This window comes from Sphaeramia orbicularis, chromosome 21 (genome assembly GCF_902148855.1).
Source record: "Sphaeramia orbicularis chromosome 21, fSphaOr1.1, whole genome shotgun sequence".
NCBI classification, from domain to species: Eukaryota; Metazoa; Chordata; class Actinopteri; order Kurtiformes; family Apogonidae; genus Sphaeramia; species Sphaeramia orbicularis.
Window position 1 is genome coordinate 43,027,726 of NC_043977.1, and position 20,541 is coordinate 43,048,266.

Below are 20,541 nucleotides of genomic sequence, written 5' to 3' on the forward strand. Positions count from 1 at the left end.
CACCCTGTAAACAGTAGAGCTGAAATGATTAATTGAGTCAAATTGATTAAAAACATATTCAATTACAAATTTCCTGAATTGAGGCCTTGTTTCCTTCATTTCATTAAACATTTGTTGTGTTGTTGTTTCACACAGACACATTTAGAAATAAATATATGCTCATTTCAACCCTGTAAAAACAAATAAACTGAAGGTTGTCTGAGACTTGAACAGCACTATATGTAATCCACAAATCTATAAAGCAAAAGAGAGTTATTGATCCACTGTGCCTCATGGAAAATAAGTGTTACAGTCATTAAAAAAATCCACAAAAGCTAATATTATCTGCAACGGTGTCAGAAAATCCATCACTAACTGCACTTAGAGGCTTATTTACTTAATTGTTGAGCATCATGGCTGTGATGAACACCTTTTTTTTTTTTTTTAAATTCATATACATTTACTTCATGTTAAAAAACTTCATATTTTTCACGATATGTATTAGGATAGAATTCAAAAGTTGCTCATTTGTGCTCCACCAACTAAAATTTGCACAGTGTAAACAAAAGAAAAATACAAAACTAGCACCTGTTTCCGAAGTGTGCCAAATATGCACTATTTCTCCCATTATAATAGACCGGTCCAGGCCAGGAAAAAACTGTGAATTTTTCCAATCAAGGTTTTCTCATTGGATTCTGGTACTTTGAAACATGCTCTTCAAAATTAACTCTGAGGCCATCTTGTATTTAGCATCAAATTCACTATGGCTGTCAAAATTCCAATATGGCTGCCAAAGTACCAAAAATGTTATCTGGAAGAAGCCTGTTAGGTGAAATGCTAAGTTGTTTTCAGTAATTTGTAATGATAATAGCCATTAAACATGATTCAATTTGTTGGCTGCCTCAGTGTAGAACACCAACAAACAGATCACAGATGTCACCATTGGCGGCCATTTTGAATGTACATCATTAGCTACTGACCTAATTTTGAATCTGATGGCATATTTGAATTTTCACCCCTGAAAAGCTAGGGATAGACATCATATTTACAGCCATATCTCCACCAGACCAGGAGATACAGCTATTTTCCAAAAAGCATGGTGGGCCCGGTGGCCATATTGGATTGAACCACCAATGGCTTACTGCTGAGGCATCCAACAAATTGGGTCATCCTGAATTGGATGCAAAATTCAAGATGGTCCCAGAGCTTATTTTGAAGAGCATGTCTCAAAGTACCAGAATCCAATGAGAAAATGGAAAAATTGGCAGTTTTTTCCTGGATTGGACCTATCTATAACCACTGTTTTTGATCCATAAGCCATTAAAGGAGTGATATTTTGCTTTTTTTTAAAAATGGAATTAAACATTTTAAAATATTTCCCCAACAAATGAACATTTTAGGTAATCGGCTCGAAGTTTGGACATATTTTCAGTTTGGACTACAACTGCTGCTGACAATTATGTTGTACTCGGAGAAATGTTAATCTGAAGTCTGGACCTTACATGTGCGAATGTCGTGATGTAACTACTTATAAAACGTAGCAAATTAAGAAGGGATTCCACTTGATTTTTGCCGGAATGAATATCAAGATAGCATTGCAGCACCTGGAGAGTTCAAATTCAAACTTTTTAAACTATTAGGGTCAAAATACAAAAATAAATGTACCAAAGACTAATAAAAACGGATTTAGCAAAATATGACCCCTCTAAAAGCTAAATCACATGACTTTCAATGCTAACATACCAGATTGAACATGAATTCCTTTTATTTCAGATGTTTTTTTGTAAGTTAACACTATTTTTTTTATGGTGTTGGTGCCTCCTGGGTGAGTTATGACTATTTTTAAAACTACACAGATATGGTTATTGTTAGAGATGTGGTGCTTGATGTGGAGTCCCGGTTCTTGACTGTGAAAGACATAATGATGTAGCAGGGTGGGATGGAAAGTGACTGGTATAAGTGCTGAGGCTTAACAGGGAACTGGGAGGAGGTGAATGTGGAGAAATGGGTAGAAATGATTAGGTGAGGAGAAAATTACCCGCAATCAGCTGAGGGTTTGGTGAGAGAATCAAAGCACCTAAGACCCTCTATAAATGAAAAATAATGCATAGACTCAGTACAGTAATAGTCCTCCTCAAACACCACCTCTGACCCTGTAGAGCTGTTGTATTTTCCTGTTTTTTTTTTTTTTTTTCTTTTGTGTTCCTGTGCATGGGACATTTCTAGGTTTAGACCTTTGGGCAGTGGTCGCTACACAGCATGTATAGGCTGAATAACATAATAACAACGTGACGATTATGCTTTTCTCACTTCATTTTTTCACTAGTCTTACCTTTCCTAATTTATACGGTTCATCCTCTTTTCCTCTCCTCACATGTTAATCCCTTCTGTTTGAGATATGAGTGAATCTGACCAGGAGCAGACATGAGGAGTAGAGGCAACAGGCGTTTAACAAAATGAGATGATTTCCCCCCAGAGTTTTTACATAAATAGTTGTAAAATGTGTCATGTGGGAAACAGCTGCATCATTGGCCTTTTATTTTTTACTCCGCCCCCAAAAGGAGAGGCAAGGGGTATTGTTATTGGTTTGGTTTGGTTTGTTTGTTTGTTTGTTTGTTAACACTCTAGCAGCAAAACTATTGGTTGAATTCATACCAAATTGGGTTTATAGACTGTCAGTGACCCAGAACAGATGTGATTACATCTTGGGAAAAGTAGGTCAAAGTTCACATTTTTTATGAATTTTTAAAATCTTTTTTTCTTCTCCCATTTACCTATAATGAGCGAAATTTCAAATGTCCATAAAAACATCAATTTTGTTTCAATTTACTTCAAACTTGGCACATATATAGAGGCAATTGATATGCTGACATCAGCACACGCATAGACATGATGACATCAGCTGGATCGATGCCAAAATAAGCTACAGTACATGCGAGGTGCGGGGTTTGTTGTGCCTGGCACCACTTGTTACCTCCCCTAGGAGGTATTGTGATCGCTTTGCTTTGTGTGCGTGCATGCATGTTTGTTTGTTTGTTTGTTTGTTAGCAAGATAACTCAAAAAGTTATGGACAGATTTTCATGAAATTTTCATGAAATGTTGATACTGGCACAAGGAAGAAATGATTAAATTTCAGTGGTGATCAGGGATGGGGGGGGGAGGGGTGCAGAGGGCCACTGATCTGCCTTGGCGGAGGTCTGCGCTCTCCAAGTGCTTTTCTTGTCTTTATAGTGTTCTGCTGTATTTTAAGATGGCAAAATAGGGAAACGAGATGTGCATTTTATGTGGTGAAGGAGCTATCCAAGAGACCAAACTCAGGGCAAAGCACACACACAGTTACAGCCAGTGGCAGACCTCTTATGTAGGATAATAATTGTATTCCCTTTAGAACAGTGGTATCAAAGTCATTTTAGTTCAGGGGCCACATACAGAAAATATGATCTCAAGTGAGCCAGAACAGCGAAATAATAACAATGAAAAAAGTAAAATTACATTATGAAAGTTTTACCATAAATAATCATGAATAATCTGAAATTTCTCAAGAAAAATAAGTGAAATTTTAACAATATTACACCTCAGTCTATCATTTATGTGTATTACAACAGACAGATCCCAGTGGATCTACAAATACACAAAACATTTAATAAAAGGCAGAATATTGTTGAAATTTCACTTACGTCTCTTAAGACATTTTAGGTTGTTTGTATTTTTTCAGGTTTTTCACATTTTTTGAAAGGATAGTCTGTAAATATAAACATTTTCATGTAATTTTACCTTTTTACACTAAAACAAAAAGGGAAAATTGTAATTATGTTATGTTTAGTCATTATTTGTCGGTTATTATGATAGTATTTTGCTGGTTTGGTCTGTATGTATCCCCTGAACTAAAATGATTTTGTCATCTTTGACAAATAATTTTTACATTTTTACAAATTCATCCCACTAGGTTGGATTGGACCCTTTGGCGGGCTGGTTTTTGCCCACGAGCCATATGTTTGGCACCCCTGCTCTAGAACATGACGTGTATTTTTATTTTTAATGTAGAACATAATCGCTGTGAAACAATCAGAAAATAACATCTTATTTTCCTCTCTCATTGCTTTGTTTCTCCTTGTTAACTCATCTTTTTAAGCCCTACCCGAACCAAACCCCAACACTGTCATAACTTTAGTAAAACAGTGATTTTTGAACACGTTTGGCATTTTGATGCATTCCTCTTGCTGCTGGTAGAGTGGCTAATTTATCATACAGTCTGCAGCTCCAGTGGGTTTTATCAGAGGACATGAACAGACAACCTTTACTCCTGTTGGAGGAGTTTTTGACTATAATGCAGTCCAGTAAAACAGCTCCAGTAACTGCTGTAGAAATGACCTGTCTTGAGTCAACACCTTCCTGACAGATTGTCTTTCATTTCCTGCCTTATCTGTATTTACACAGGAAAATGTGCTATAATATTCTAAAAAAAAAAAAAAGTCTTAAAGGTGTTGAACATTCTTAATTAAACTTGACATGTTCTTTAAGTAAAGGTGTGAATAAGATACTGCTAATGTAATTTCTGGAGTACATTCACATTAACATTAGATGCTGTTTTTCTTTCAGAGGGGAAGGTGTGGACGGTGGTGACTCACAACAGCACAGCTCCAGTCACGGTCCAGGGGTCTTCTCTCCTCAAACCCCACATCATGACGTTAAACTACAGCACTTCAGCCGATCAACTCCACGCCATCGTCGCGGGGTCAGAGCACTGTCAGCAGGAAGTGGTTTACAACTGCAGGAAGTCCCGACTTTTTAACTCAAAAGGTATTTTTACCAACATATTCACTTAAATCAGTGCTTCTGCAGACACTACTCGGACAAAAAGGAAAAGTTGCACTGCACCACCTTTGGTTTTGATTACAGGAGACATTCACTGTGACATTTTTTGCTACATAATGCTAATGTCGTGTCACAATAAGGTTCATAATATTTTTTTCCATCCATAGTTGCATTAATTTTTGGATTATTGATGATGAAGAATCAGACCGCTGCATCAAGTTTTCATCACATCCCAAATTAGAGTCTGGACTTTATGGTGGCTAATACGGTTGCACTGATCTGAAATTAGGATCAGATATCGACCCAGATATCAACACTTTAGCTGAGGTGGGGTAAGGTAAAAGCAACAGATCCGTAAGACTGATCCTTCCCCTTTAGATTTTTGCAACACAGCTACGTTATGCATGCCAAGAGTTGAGTGGAGTTGTTGCAAACACAGACAGGCAACATGGAGCGAAGTAAGGGGTCTGTGATTCGAAGGTTGTAGCGTAGTTGGAGTTTTAGTTTTTAATAACCAGGCAGGTTTCTTCTCTAACTGAACATTTATAATAAAACATGCTGCAGCTTACAGAACATAAACAGGTATGAACTGGCACTCAACATTTGGAAAGTGCAAAAACTTTTTTCTTTTGTCAACACAATCCAAAAGTAAAAGTACTTCCTGTTCTGACAGACTTCAAAATAAAAGCACTTCCTGAAATTACTTAAATTAAAGTGCTTTGTCTTTGTTGTGACTCTCTTTTACTATTAACAATCAACTGAAATATCTGAAAATAATTAAATAATACATCCTTTTAATATAAACTTAAGACAATATGAATTGCCTGGTTTTCTCTAAACTCAAATAAATTAGACACAGCAGAGGTATTTCAGGCGAACCACACCAGGTAAGGCTTATAGCTTCTTAAATCAACAATGATATTGGATCATTACCAGGTATCCACCGATACAAAAGGCCCCAGCATCAGAACTGAAACAGTCGGATCGGTGCATCCCTCGTGGCTAATCCACGTGTGAAAATGATGTGTCATTCTCCCTGAACCATTCTGTCACAAGCCTGATGATCGTGATCAGTCCTGGCATTGTCCAAACTTTTTGACATTAAAGACATGAGAGGACACTTTCTGCATCAGAGTTAAATAACCTGTTCCAGCTGAAACATTATTAACCACTGCAGTACTTACCCAAGGGAAGGATCTGAATGATTTCTTCGTTAAATCCAGGCAGTTACTTTTTTTTTTGTCCAGGCTGTTTGTCCACACTGTCGGTTCCGCAAAGTTTTGTATCAGACAGGCCTTTCACCCACATGGATCCAGAGTTTTCAGTCACTGAAACCGCAACTTTTTGAAACTGGATTCCAGAGTGGATAAATTTGAAAACACCGGTCCTCGTCTGTATGACCAAACCGCAACTTTTCTAAAATGATGATGTCATAGCCCCACCTCTGTAATCTTTCACCCCAGAAGCAAGACGCCACTTCGCAACAACAATGGCGGACTACAGAGTAGTGCTCGTGTTACAACAGCTATTGAGCTTATTGGAAATATTGAATCAAAATTTTCCACTACTCTTTCATTACAATGAGTAACAAACAACCATAGCTGGCAATATTCACTACATGCTCTTGGATCTACTGCAGAGACAGCCAACCAGGAGGAAATATTGGATCAGACACGGTAGAACCAAGTACCGTAATTTCCAGACTATTGAGCGCACCTGAATATAAGTCGCATGTTGCTCTCTCCAGTGTCTCACCATCAATTCATTGCCAAGCTTTCGTGCAGTAACTCTGTTTCCTTCTCTGACAGCCAGATCCATCACCTTTAACTTGAAAGCTGCCTCATATGCATTTCTTTGTGTGATTTCCATGATGAGGGTGTGTGCATAACATGCAAAATGACTGATCTGAAGAATTTAGTGTGAATGCGTTTGATTTACAGTGATTCGAACGGTTTCATTGGTCCACTGTGACCTGTTCAGTCATTTCATTGGTCTGGTGTGACGAGTCTAAATGTATTGGCGGCATGAAGCTCATTAGCCCGTAAACCATGAATTAGCCACATCGTTGTTTAAACCGCAGGGTTCAAAGCGTGTGAAAAAAGTAGCGGCTTGTTGTCTGGAAATTACAGTAAGCTTTATGCACATGCTCCACGTTTTCTTCATTTTTTGCGAGAGCATTACAACGCCACATACACACCTGGCATTTGTACTACATCATTTTCAGTGGTTTTCAGTGATTTTGTGTGGATGCGGATATTTCCTGAAATTACTCTGTGTTTACAGAGCACTTTTTTGAGAACAACAAAGAAAAACATCAGATAGGAAAAGATGCGGTTTCATGTGGACATGGGATGCGACAAAGACTTGATGCAGCTGACCAATTCTCCATCATCAGTAGTCAAAAATTAATGCAACTGTGGATGGAAAAAATATTATGAACCTTATCCTCCTTGGTTGTTCTTCTCAGTTCAAGTGGACTGGTTTAGCTCTTTTGAAAACATTTTCTTCAGCTCTAATAACTGGCTACACAGACATATGAACCTGATTGTGACGCTACATAAGCGATATTTGGCCAAAAAGATGTCTCAGTGAATGTCTCTTGTAATCAAAACCAAAGGTGGTGCAGTCAAATATTGCATGTGCAACTTTTCTTTTTTTTGTCCAGGTAGTGTATTTCTGCATGCTTATGTTTGTGTATCATTTATTCATCATGTTTTCAGTTCATTTGCTTTAAATCATTCACAGTTTCCTTATATAAGCAACACAAACTAAAACAGTGATGAAGATGTGCTAATGACAGTTTGTATGTGACGCATAATGACTTCTGTTTTGCCGTCATCGGTGATCTTCAGCACCGCAAAACAACTTGATTTTTGTGAAAGAGCGAATATATGAGAAGTATACAGATGTATGTAATTATGTTTGTTTTGCTTGTGATGATGCAATGTTTTTTTTTCTGGCTGCGTTGGACGTGATACAAAGGGGGAAACGAAGAAGCAGTTTTTAATGTTTACAGTGAACATAGTGCGGTGTGACTGTATTTCTGGGACAGTACTTTGCAGCATCAGGGATGTGTTTGTTTTTAAGGTGGTGTTGTGAATTGAAAGTCATTCTGTCTGCGTTTTGTCACGTTTGGAGCTGCTTCTCCTTTAACACCCTACCGTCTGCTTCGCACTTACTCACTTGTTTTATTTTCGCAGCGACCAGAAAGGCTGACTCTAATTCCTCCTGTGTGTGGGTACATCTCATATGTTACGATCACAAGCACTTACTAGACACTACGTATATAAATTATATATGACATCCTATTTCCTAGAGGAATTTGTTTTATTATAAAGGTTTATTACTTTGGAAATAATTTAGAGACAGCTTTAAACAAGAACAAGTTTAGTCTTATTCTCAGTGTTATTTATTTAGAGCACAAGTGTAAAAGAACTGGAAACAAGGATTTGATTTGATTTGATCAATTCCCAAACCTTTGTTTTAGCTTGAGACCAAAAGAGATGGTGTCTCCTCAGGGCAGACTTGTACTGTCAAAACATTCTTTTTATCATCATTTGTGTGTTTTTTTTTTTTTTTTCTTGTTTTCATTCCATCATACATTCCATCAACGTTTTTATGTTGTGTCTTTTTTGTATTATAAATCTTGTATATTTTCACATCTTTTGTTATGTTTATTTCCTTCTCCATCTTTGACATATTTGTCTTTTTATAGCATTTTCATCTTGTCATCATTTCATTTACATAATTTTTATTTTCACATTTTCATGCTGTTTCTGTTGCATCTACATAATTTCTATATTTTTACATCTTTTGTCAATTAGTTGTGATTAATTACATTAACTAGGCTAGTTAGCATTGCATAATATAAACCTGCCTTCAGGAAATCTACAAGAGGGACACAGTTAATTGTGTGCAATTAATTAATTGATACTGGAATATATTGTTGGTTTAAAATACCATTTTCATATATTGAGCATATGTTATTGCAGACATGTTCTATGATTGTTGTCATGGTAGGCCTTGTCATTTATAAGCAATATATATTTCAAAATGGGTTAGAAGTGATTTTTCCATCTTCTATTTTTAATATTTCATAAAGCAGAGAATTTAATTTCTTTTACAAACAAGTGGTGCCAGGCACAACAAGCCCCACCCCTCGCATGTATTGTAGCTTATTTTGGCATCGATCCAGCTGATGTCATCAGTCATCATGTCTATATGTGTCCCAATGTCAGCATGTCAATTGCCTCTATATATGTGCCAAGTTTGAAGTAAATTGAAACAAAATTGATGTTTTTATGGACGCTTGAAATGTCACCCATTATAAGTAAATGGGAGAAAAAAAAAAGATTTTAAAAATTTATAAAAAATGTGAACTTTGACCTACTTTTCCAAAAATGTAATGATATCTATTCTGGGTCACTGGCAATCTAAAACCAAATTTGGTATGAATTCAACCAGTAGATTTGCTGCTAGAGTGTTAACAAACAAACAAATGAACCAAACCAAAAACAACACCCCTTGCCTTCCCTTCAGGGGGCGGGGTGAAAATACTTTTTTTTTACCTCAAAAGTACCAAAACTTGAGAACTACCAAAAATTAAAAGCTATTATGTGCTTGTATGTGGACATAGACTGAACCAAAATTATTATTATTTTTCCCCGCCCCCAAAGGGGAGGCAAGGGGTATTGTTTTCGGCTCGGTTTGTTTTTATGTTTGTTTGTTAACATTTTAGCAGCAAAACTATCTACTAACTAGCTTTTTCCCCTTACATTTACGTTTATACTTCAAGTAGTTTTGAAACCAGTACTTTTACACTTTTACTTGAGTAAAAAGCTTGAGTTGATACTTCAACTTCTACAGAAGTCTGTTTAAACCCTAGTATCAAGACTTCTACCTGAGGAATGAGTGGGAATACATTTGACACCTCTGATGGTCAGTAAGGAGATGATTTCAGATGGACTTTTCTAACTGACTGTAAAATTGGACCCACAATATTTAGTTTTTATTCCTGTGGCATATATTACAGAGGTCTCTAGAGGTCAGCCCCTGTCATTGTTTTTTTTCCAGAATGTGTAACTTGAAAACCATTCAATATTTCTAGACAAAACGTGCCGCATTTTATCTGATATGTGTTGGAACAGTGCCTTTTGTCTGCCATCATGTTGTCCGTCATGTCATTTGTAATGATTTTATCTCAAGATCATAAAAGCCATTATATTTTTTTTCACACTAAATTTCCTACTGTTTGTTGTGTCGGAGTGTATTGTAAACAGATTGTGCTTTTGGCTGATTCAAGTGCCATTTTCTAAAATGACTCCACTCCTCTGCTGTGAGTGGATAAACTCAATAAAACTGGACTAAGATCTGGAACAATTACAGATGCACATGAACTCATACTGTTTCCATCTCCCATGAAAAAGGTCAGATGTGTGTTTGCACATCGCTTCATTTAAAATGTTACTACAGACACCCATTTACATCATATTTAAAAACATTTTTGGACAAATTGCAGTAATTGTGTTAAATTACAACAATTGTAAATGAACTGCAGTAGATCCCCTGAAGTTCACGACCACTTTTGGAGTGGATGTGTGTGTGCTGCCAATTTACAGCACAGATGTTCAGTCGTTGAGCTTCTTTGTATAAGTGTTTCACTGTGACCTGTTTTGCTTTTTTAACTTCTTTTTCCTGCTTTGTTACCTCTACTGTATTATGTTTGTGTATGTAATACGAAATCATAAAAACTGAAATCCCATGCTATACAAAAACATTAAGCGCTCATGTTTTCTACCTTCACTAGTAGGTGTGATTTAACTAATTTGGTTTCACGCTTGTTAAAGATGAAATGCTGACCAATATCCCGTGACTGTGTGGGATTTAAATAGGAGATTGTTGCAGGGCGTAAGATGGATTTGTTTTCTTGTTGGTTTTGCCAATATCCAGCCACTTTGAGGGACGGAATGGGACTGACCTCTCCTTCAGGATGTATCGATTGCCATTTCTTATTTGTATACCTGTGTGGTGTCTGAATGGATGTCTGCAGTGAGCACAAGGGCACGCACAGAGGGTAGAGACAACAGAAGGCGCATTATTTTCAGCCTTTGTGATGCAAATGTTGGCTGGTCAGTCGACGTGCTGCTTGCTCACAGTCGACTGTTAGTCGTTAATTCTGTCTCTTAGAATTACATTTATATCAAACTAATTTGCAAAAGCAAATGCCTGCGAGACTATGTTTCTATTAACATAACAGAGACATTGTTTCCAGATAGTCACAACACTGGTGATACTGAATGTATTCATAAATTTGTACTGAGAAAATGGCTACCAAACATATCTAGTCCAACATTTTTTGTGTATTATTTACTGATGATCATTTAATGGTATAGACACCGATGCCACTTAGTTAAGGTTGAAAAAGAAATCCCAGTTTGGTTTAGTCTAAAGGGAACTGTGGTTGGATCTAAAAAAAAGCCCTATGATGGCCTAAAAACAAAACCTCATATCTGAAAAATGCACTTTACTGAGGAATAAAATGAAAAAAAAAGTTGTTTTCTTGCAGAATGACATTTGTACAAAAAAGTAAATAAAAAAAAAAGAAATCCAAACAAACAGGATATTATTTATTGGGTTTTGTTACCAAATTGTATTCTGCAAGAAGATGGCAACTTTTTTCTTTGTTTGTTTTTTTTTGTTTTCTCACCAAAGGTCATTTTTAACATAGGAGGTTTTGTGTTTTGGCCATTACCTGGTTCCCATAGACTTACACTGAAATTGTCTCTTAAAATACAAACCAGATAGTGTTCATTCCAATGTCATTTATTTTGACCCTCTAATCAGTGATCTAATGGTCTGTTTTATTTGTTTTGTTATTCCTCTGTTAAGCTCAGATCTCATTTTTAATATGTATACTGACTAAATACAAAAGATTCCAGTTTGATTGACAGGTCTATATTAGTGTTTACTCATCTGCCAAATCAGATTTTTGGAGTTATGGTTAATTTATTATGTCCTTCCAAGACCAAGAAAAGTTAAAGTTTTGGCTTTTTTACATTGAATAATTGTCTTGATTGGAAACAGTGTGATGCAACAGTTTTTTTCAGATTCTTTTTTTTAATTTGTGAAATGCCCTTTGTGGTTGCCAACATTTTTCATTTTTCAGAGTAAAGCTATGAAACTCGTGACTCCTACATGTACAGAAGTGCATCGCTGGGTCTCAGGAGGTTAAACATATATATTTTCCTGTCAAATAGCGCCACTGTATTTGTTGTTTATAATACCATAGGACTGTAAAATGTCACAGTGCATGATGAACCGTTTTGCCAAGTAAAGCCAGTCAAATTATACCTTTCTTTTTTCTTTTGTTCAGACAAGGTATAGTTTTTAGAAGTTACCTGCTTGGCAGTTTCGACTGTGACTCCAGTCTTCCTCAGAAGCGTCATCCAACGTGCTGCCAACGTGTCATTTATTAGCTGGTCGGCTCGACAGACCAATCAGAGCCCGTCGAGCCGCCTGCATCTCCCCTGCCTTGGGTGTTCTCTGGAGGAGGGAATCCCAGGTATGTGAAAGGGTGTACGCCCCCTCTTCTGAGGGAGGGTCTTCTAGGGAAGTCACAGTCGAAACTGTCAAGCAGGTAACATCTAAAAACTATACCTCATCTGAACAAAAGAAAAAAGAAAAGTATAATTACATTAACAGAAGACAAAATGAACATCATTAGCCTTAAAGCCAGTCAAGCCTAGTAAGGTAGCGTATAGCATTAGCTCCCCTCTGACACCTCAGATTCCTGTAGTTCCACTCCTTTTTATCTAAATATGGGCGATGACCAAATCATGAACTACTGGCTTTAAAACAGCAGAAGCCAATGGGTGACACCATCATTCCCTCACCCACTACTTACAAGGTGGGGAAGCAAAATTTACAATGAACATTTAGTTGTTTTTTCTCAGCAGGCACTACATCAATTGTTTTGAAACCAAACATATAATGATGTCATAATCATACCTAACACTATTATCCATACCTTTTCAGAAACTTTTGCCCATATGAGTAATCAGGAAAGCAAACGTCAAAGAGTGTGTGATTTACTGAATGCACTCGTCACACCAAAGGAAATTTCAAAAATAGTTGGAGTGTCCATAAAGACTGTTTATAATGGAAAGAAGAGAATGACTATGAGCAAAACTATTACGAGAAAGTCTGGAAGTGGAGGAAGCAACAAAAAACGTACCAAAGCATTTATTAAAGCTCTTAAATCCAAAATCCTAAAGGATCCAACCAAATCCATGAGAAAAATGGCAATTGAACTTGAGGTAGACAACAAGACCGTTAGAAATGCAGTAAAATATGATTTGAAGATTTAAATTCTCATGACTTTCAACAAACTAATTGGTCATACACTGTCTTTCAATCCCAGCCTCAAAATATTGTAAATTTTGCTTCCCCACCCTGTACATACAGATTATAGCAGTGTTTTTCAACCTTGGAGTTGGGACCTCATGTGGGGTCACCTGGAATTCAAATGGGGTCACCTGAAATTTCTAGTAATTGAAAAAAAAAAGAAAAACCTTACTAATAAAAAATATATGGTGAGTTGACAGAGACAATCACAATACATAAAACACAAACTGAAGCTGAAACTGAAGCACTGTGGTACTGTTTATCTGTCAAATGTTCATTGTGGTCAGTTTCAGATGCTGCAGCTCTTTCATAATTCATAGTTTGAGTTCTTGTTTGTTCAGTATTAATTGTCAGCCTTGTAAATCCAAGCTGGACTGACTGTACATATCCTGACCAAGGAAAATAAAATTCTCCCTTTGTGCAGTAATCTACACCTGGCTTTACTGCCTCCGTCAACAGTAATATACATTATATAGACCAAATGTCCTCTAAAATATACCTTTATTTGAAACATAGTATAGCAAACTATTACATGATCAAAAATGAATAAATTTTAGCAAAAATAAGTCTCCATTTTGAATGTCTGGGGTTGCCAGAAATTCATGATGTTAAAATGGGGTCATGAGCCAAAAAAGGTTGGGAACCACTGGATTATAGTTCAATAAGATGCACCGTTATCCTGTGTCTTAATCTGTTTATGGTGTTCTCTGAATTATCAGCATCCTCCACTTAGTGACAAACATCTTGCTTTTGATTTTTGGAAACCAACTCCAAATATTAAGCCAGCCTTTTAAGCCATTATGTGGACAGACCAACAGACGTGCAGGCTGTCAGCAGAGACTTGAACAATGATTAATCGCACAGTGCAGTAAACTGTGACCATGGTTGGGTGATCTTGCCAAAATATGAAGCGCAATCTTTTGATCTGAATACATTTACAATTTTTCTCACCTCCCGTAAACTGTAGGCTACCAGCAAACTGTAACGGGACCTCCCCTATGTATGTGAAAGGCTTTGGCAGCATTATCACACTTCTGACTTTGTTGTTATTCAGCTCAAAACTATGCATATATTATTGCAATATTTATACAATAGCTGTGAGAAGTGGTAAACAAATCTGCTCATGGATGAAGTAAACACTGCAGTCTCTCTGACAGTTGGCGGTTTTCGCTGCGTCTTTCTCAGCTCATCATCTTCCAGTGACAGCTGTAATTTTTGCCTTGTCTGACAAGATTTTCTTGTTCATTTTTGCCATAATGTGTTAGAGGCTTGTCGATGCAAAATGTGAAATGATCTGAACCACAAACTGACAAAGATTAATTGATTATTTGTCAGCCATACTTACTACTGCAGGTTGAGTGTTTTTTTCTTCTTTTGTACAGAAAAACAAGTGGAATTCTGAGTGTAGAGTGTAGAGTGAACTGAATACTGATGGGTGGAGGGTATCAACAGCTATTGCAAATGTATTCAGACTAAAGGCAGAGGATTCCACTCTCCAGTCATGGATGTGTCATGGATTGGGGGTCTTTGAAGGGAAACCAGAGACTTCTGTTGGTAGAAAAAGTTCAGCTCCATGAATAAACTACCGTATTTTCTGGACTATAGAGCACACCTGAATATAAGCCACACCTGAATATAAACCACACCTGAATATAAGCCGCACCTGAATATAAGCCACACCTGAATATAAACCACACCTGAATATAAGCCACACCTGAATATAAACCACACCTGAATATAAACCACACCTGAATATAAACCACACCTGAATATAAGCCACACCCACCAAACTTTAAAAGAAAAAAAGTATTTGTACATATAGAGGCCGCACCTGACTATAAGCCGTAGGTGTCCACGTTGTAACATGAGATATTTACACAGAAAGATGGTAAACAGAAAGATTATTTAAATATTTATTTCCATACCTTAACTGCTTTTTTCCAAACAGTGCCTGTAACACGGCAGTAAAACAGCAGTAACACGGCTGGTTAAAACACCCAGAAAAGTTATTGATCTTTATCTTCATCTTCCTTCTGCGCATTGAAACCACTGAAGTCGTCTTCTTCAGTGTCAGAGTTGAACAGCCTCAGAAAGGCTCCGTCACACACCTGCTCAGTCTCTCTTTCATTGTTGCTCCCATGGCACTTGCGTGCAGCAGCTCTATTTCCTTCTTGGACAGACAGATTGATTACGTTTAACTTAAAAGCTGCATCATATGCATTTCTTTGTGTGTTTTCCATGATGAGGATTTGTGCATGACACACAAAATGATTGTTAAAAGTTGAGCTTAAAACTTCTCCTCCTCCCATGACCTCTTCCACCTGTCTGTCTCGCTTTGCGCTTCCTGCTAGAGCGCCCCCTGGAGGCCGTTAGCCCATAAAAATCTATACTTGAGCCATACCATTGTATAAGCCACAGGGTTCAAAGCATGAGAAAAAAGTAGCGGCCTATAGTCCGGAAAATAGGTTAGTATTTTGTGGAAACTTCTGGTTCCAAAACAATCAGATGACTTCTGTGTGGTCTTAAACATCGGATCCATAGACTAATAACGCCATCAGGAAGGATGTAAAATTAACAAAGTGATCCTTAATGAGGTGTTGCAGGGTCAGTGTATAATTGAGGGGCTTTTTGAGTTCCCTTTACAGGGTAACATAGTTGACAAGTATAGTTGACATTTTTGCTGTTTTCAGGCCTAAAATCAACATAACCATAACACCACATAGCATTTCTACAGAAAGATTCTTCGAAATATCATATACATATGTGAGTAAAATTGAAATTGAAAGTTATTTCTAAAGATATTGTAGTAACACTGTTGACATAAGAGTGTGATAAATCCACACTTGACTCACACACTACTTTATATTAAATAACAAAGAAAGAGGAGAAAGGACATACCTTTAAGTCTTCACAGTGTTTTATTCAGGAGAAAATTACATCATGTGGAGTAGGTCATGTGATTTGGAATTAACGCACTTCCTTGAGAGGTGTTTTCGTAATGGGTAACTTAGATGAAAGTGATTTCTCAGACACAGATACAATTTGTTATTTTCCATATAAAATTTGATATATTGGCAAAAAAGAAATATCTGTCATGATTATCTCAACTTAATAAAAAGAACACAATCAAAACAATTTTTGAAAAAGCTCATTTTATTATTGTTTAGCTAATTAGAAGATGACCGTTATTAAATTTGGACAGTTATTTAGTTGATATTTTAGTATCTAGTAATTTATTAGCTATTTATTAATAATTTATTAATAAGCGCTTGTTTCCATAGATAAATAAGTATGGAATTTTTAAAGACACGATCAAAGTGAGCATAAAAAAACTTTTTTTTCTTTTTTTTTTTACTTTTAATAAAGATGTATGCAAGGTATATCCCATGGACTTCAAAAGTCCCTCAATTATATATTGGCCCTGTAACAGGTAGGCTCTACTTAACTCTTTATAGTTCACTCATAGAAATACTCTGAAAATCTAAATTTCAACCCTGGCATGTTATTGGAGGACATAACAACACTTAATTACCTTTGGGATTTTTTTTCACAATGTGTTATTGTTATGTAAGAAATCAAGGTTAATGAAGTTACTATATTTGGGTCCTTCCCCATAAGTGGCAAAAAAATAAAATAAAATGAAAATGTAAGAACTATATATAAAAAAAATATCCAAGAAAAACACATGTAGGGTGAAATGAACATGTATTTCAGAACAGTAGAACATCACTTTTAGAACATTAGACCAACATCAGTGCTGATCCAGTCCCCTGTCCACATCCACATTCTCCCTTTGAACATCATTCCTTACATTAGTACCATTACTTCATGGTACCTAACAAAGCAGGTACACTCACTGTTCATGCAGAGGTGGACTTTACAGACTCTGTAGACCACATTGGACCTGAGGTTGTTGACTCACTGTCCTCACTGGAACTGTGGCTGTCACTGTCTTCCAATGCATGGAGGAATTAGCAAAAATAGTCACTTGCCCGGTAAAGGGTTAAGGCGCATTCATGCTCTACGTTGAAGATGCAGACGGATACGGACGGAGTGTTCTGTCCGTCTTCTACCTTCATTATGTGTGTAATTCTGTCTGATCTCTGGGAGTTTGCGGATGCAAACCCAGATGGAGAATATGGAGCAGTACCACCGGGAACCGTGGAGGCAGTGTTGAGATTTGAAGAGAATATTTTGCAGAAATAGCTAAACTTTTCAAGTGAAACACTACTTGCATATTTACGACAACTACCCTTCTGAATATCAATTTCAGTATCCACATTAATAATACCTCCTCTGTTATTACCATGTTTGCTATTATTGACTTTCTTCTTCTTCTTCTCAAAAACTGTACTCTTCATCATGGTATTCGTTAAGTATGTTTATTAAGAGCGGCGCCCTCTGGTGGATTGATTGAGAAACGCTCCTACAGTCGTGGGAAAAGTTTATTAAGTTTATTAGACCATCAAAAGTCATCAGAAACAATGGTTATGCAATCAAGTACTAACTCCTGTGTGTATCATGTGACTAAGACAGAAAAGAAAACATGAAATGCCTAAAAGCACTGTTTTTGTCAGTACAATGCCATAGCTATTGATGGAAGAATTGAAGTGATTTTGGTTATTATCAAGAAAACATGGAAAATGACTAGATATCAGCTCTGAAATTAAACTCTTATGAGCTATTTTAGTTGTTATCATTATATTTGTCCAAACAAATGTACCTTTAGTTGTACCAGGCATTAAAATGAAGAAGAAATTGAAGAAAACAAGGGTGGTCAAATAATTTTTTGTATGATTATAAGTATGATGACAGTGACGCTTGACAATGTTAAAAAAGGACATACCTATTTGCATACATAAAGCGAGCATAAATGAGCCTTAACTCCACAGTCTGTCATGTAGCTGAATACACAGGTTTTTTCAGGTTTTCTATATTTCATCAAACCCAAAACCCAAAAAAACCCCACAACCAGTCTTGTCAAATATGTCATTAATCTATCATTTCATGGGTGTGAACTCCACAGATTAACATCAGAAACCTGAGAATAAGTTCACAATGATACAAATGGCCAACCTTGGAATCTTTTTACTCAGAATATCTTAGACTCAGATGCTGTGTGCTGTGATTTCATAATGGCATTGTCATCTTTTTTGTTTCTATGGATATCTGATGTCAAAATTAGATTAGCAAAGACATTGCTTAGATGATTGACTCATTTCAGCCACTGTAGAATCATGTTTTCCTTAAATAAACAAGCTACTGTAGGTTAAATTGGAATAATCAAATGCATTAACAGCTCTAAAGACTAAAGAATCATTGTAAATAAATACACTTGAAGGCTTAGAGTAACATTAATACTAAAATACACACTCGGGTGCTCTGTACGGTTTGTACTAACAGAGTAGGAGAGTCTGAATGGCGTCGTTAATGACCTGATCTGTATGCTTCCTCCGATAAACCAGATCATGTGCCAAATTAGGACTGTCCACCCCTACCTGTGAATGTAATTTGAGCGGTGATTACATTCATCAAAACAACATAATGGCCGAGGCACTTTTGGAATACATAGAATCTCTCAGAGACAGGAGGGTTTGGATGTCACTGGACATCAGACCTTGTTTGGTGATTTCCAGGCAGAGCTGAATTTCACAAGAGTGAATCTAAAACATCTCATTACTGGAAATGGGTCATTGTTCCTTTTCTCGTGCCACTTTCTGACAAACACTAATATGGCAGATGTGTATCCATACATAAAACTTTGCCTAATGCAGTTGTAATGTATGCTGGGAGGCAAAAAAGCACTGCACCGTATGACACTTGATTATGTATGGTGGCATGTAGCTTAATGGGCTTCATCCTGCACGCTGGCTTCATCTGGAATGCAGGGTCACAGTGTGTGACAGATGATTGAAGCTGGACCACTTAAGCTCATAGAGCAGGTAATGAATTGTATCTTTATACCTTCTCTGTAGCCTTATTGACACTTATAGGCAGCGAGTCATCAAACAGTAACAGAGATTCAAAACAAAGATGACCATACAGCTGAGAAAACAACACACTCCAAAAGATTACAATAGGTTTTGAAGTAGATGGGTAGATTTTCCTTTTTTTCCCTGCATGTATTAAGGTATGTTTATGTTAGGGATGCATCGATATGTTGGACAGACACTAGTTTTGTTGAAATATTGGGTTTAGTTACTGTGAGTTGTCTATTAGCAAATACGACATTCAGTGACAGCAGAGGCTGATGTTTATCTGTTGTTGTGTTAAAGGTTATTTCATACATTTCTATGATAGATTATTGCTCAAGGAAAGACACATGACGAAGGCTTGAAAACAGGGGGAATAACTAGTAGGACTGCATATTGGTGCCTCTATGAAACTGGGTTCATTTTGGTACCTGACACTTTGCCAGCTTTTTAGACCCAATAATAAAAGAGAAATTTAGACACAGGGTTCCTACACAAGTATGCAAAGTATGGAAAGTATGGAATTTGATTTTATACATTTCCATGTCTGGAAAAGTATGGAAAATGGAAACAAATGTATGGAAAAATAATCATGTTTCCAAGACTGTTACCACTGTTCTATTTTCTAAAACATAAAATTATGAATATCTAATAAAAAAAATGGATTGATCTGTTTTTTTAAGGTGATTGCTAGCGCAGCTAGAATGTTTGTGCGAGAGCACATACAGTAGACTACACGTCCCAGAAAACATTTGGGCAGATTGACAAGTTGAATGCCCAGCCTTCTGCTCTTATCCTCCTCCAATCCATTTTAAGGCCCGCCCAGGTATCGTCAAGTTTCACTGCTGCTTCGACGGACAGGTGATGTCCACACTGTCCACACACTGTTCATGAGCATGCTATTCAACATGCCTTGTGTGACTGTTGGCAGAACTCATAATGGGTAGATGTAAATTCTCTGACGACTGGCTCATAAATCCCAAATATAAAGACTGGTTGGCTGGTTTGAATTTTTTTTACCAAGACATCTGGAAATTAGGGTCTGGAAAAAGTATGGAATTTTGAAATTTTAAATGTGTAGGAACCCTGTAGGCATATTTCCACCCAGGATGTACCTAATTATGACCTCGGATAAATGCAAAAAAAAAAGTATATATTTGTTCTGAGCCATCCCAAAATTGATGAATTTGTAATAAAATATTGGGGCCAAAAATAGGACCAAAATCAGGACATGAAAAGCTACCTAGGTGTCAGTACGTTTGATCTGGAACACATGGCTGTAAATGGTCTTATATACCACTATAACTAAAGACACTGTGTTAAATTTGATGATCCTAGTGTTTTTTCTAATCCAGGCATGCAGGTTTTTCA

The 20,541-nt window shown here is 36.8% G+C and overlaps 1 protein-coding gene across 1 annotated transcript in view; it reads left to right on the forward strand.

Annotated features, from left to right (window-relative positions):
• The window catches only part of LOC115412764 (contactin-associated protein-like 5), a 308,387-nt gene that overhangs the window by 209,179 nt on the left and 78,667 nt on the right, over positions 1-20,541 (forward strand). The window contains exon 13 of the mRNA XM_030125412.1: positions 4,580-4,780. Coding sequence (XP_029981272.1) covers positions 4,580-4,780 — 201 coding nt within the window. The remainder of the gene's footprint in view (positions 1-4,579; positions 4,781-20,541) is intronic.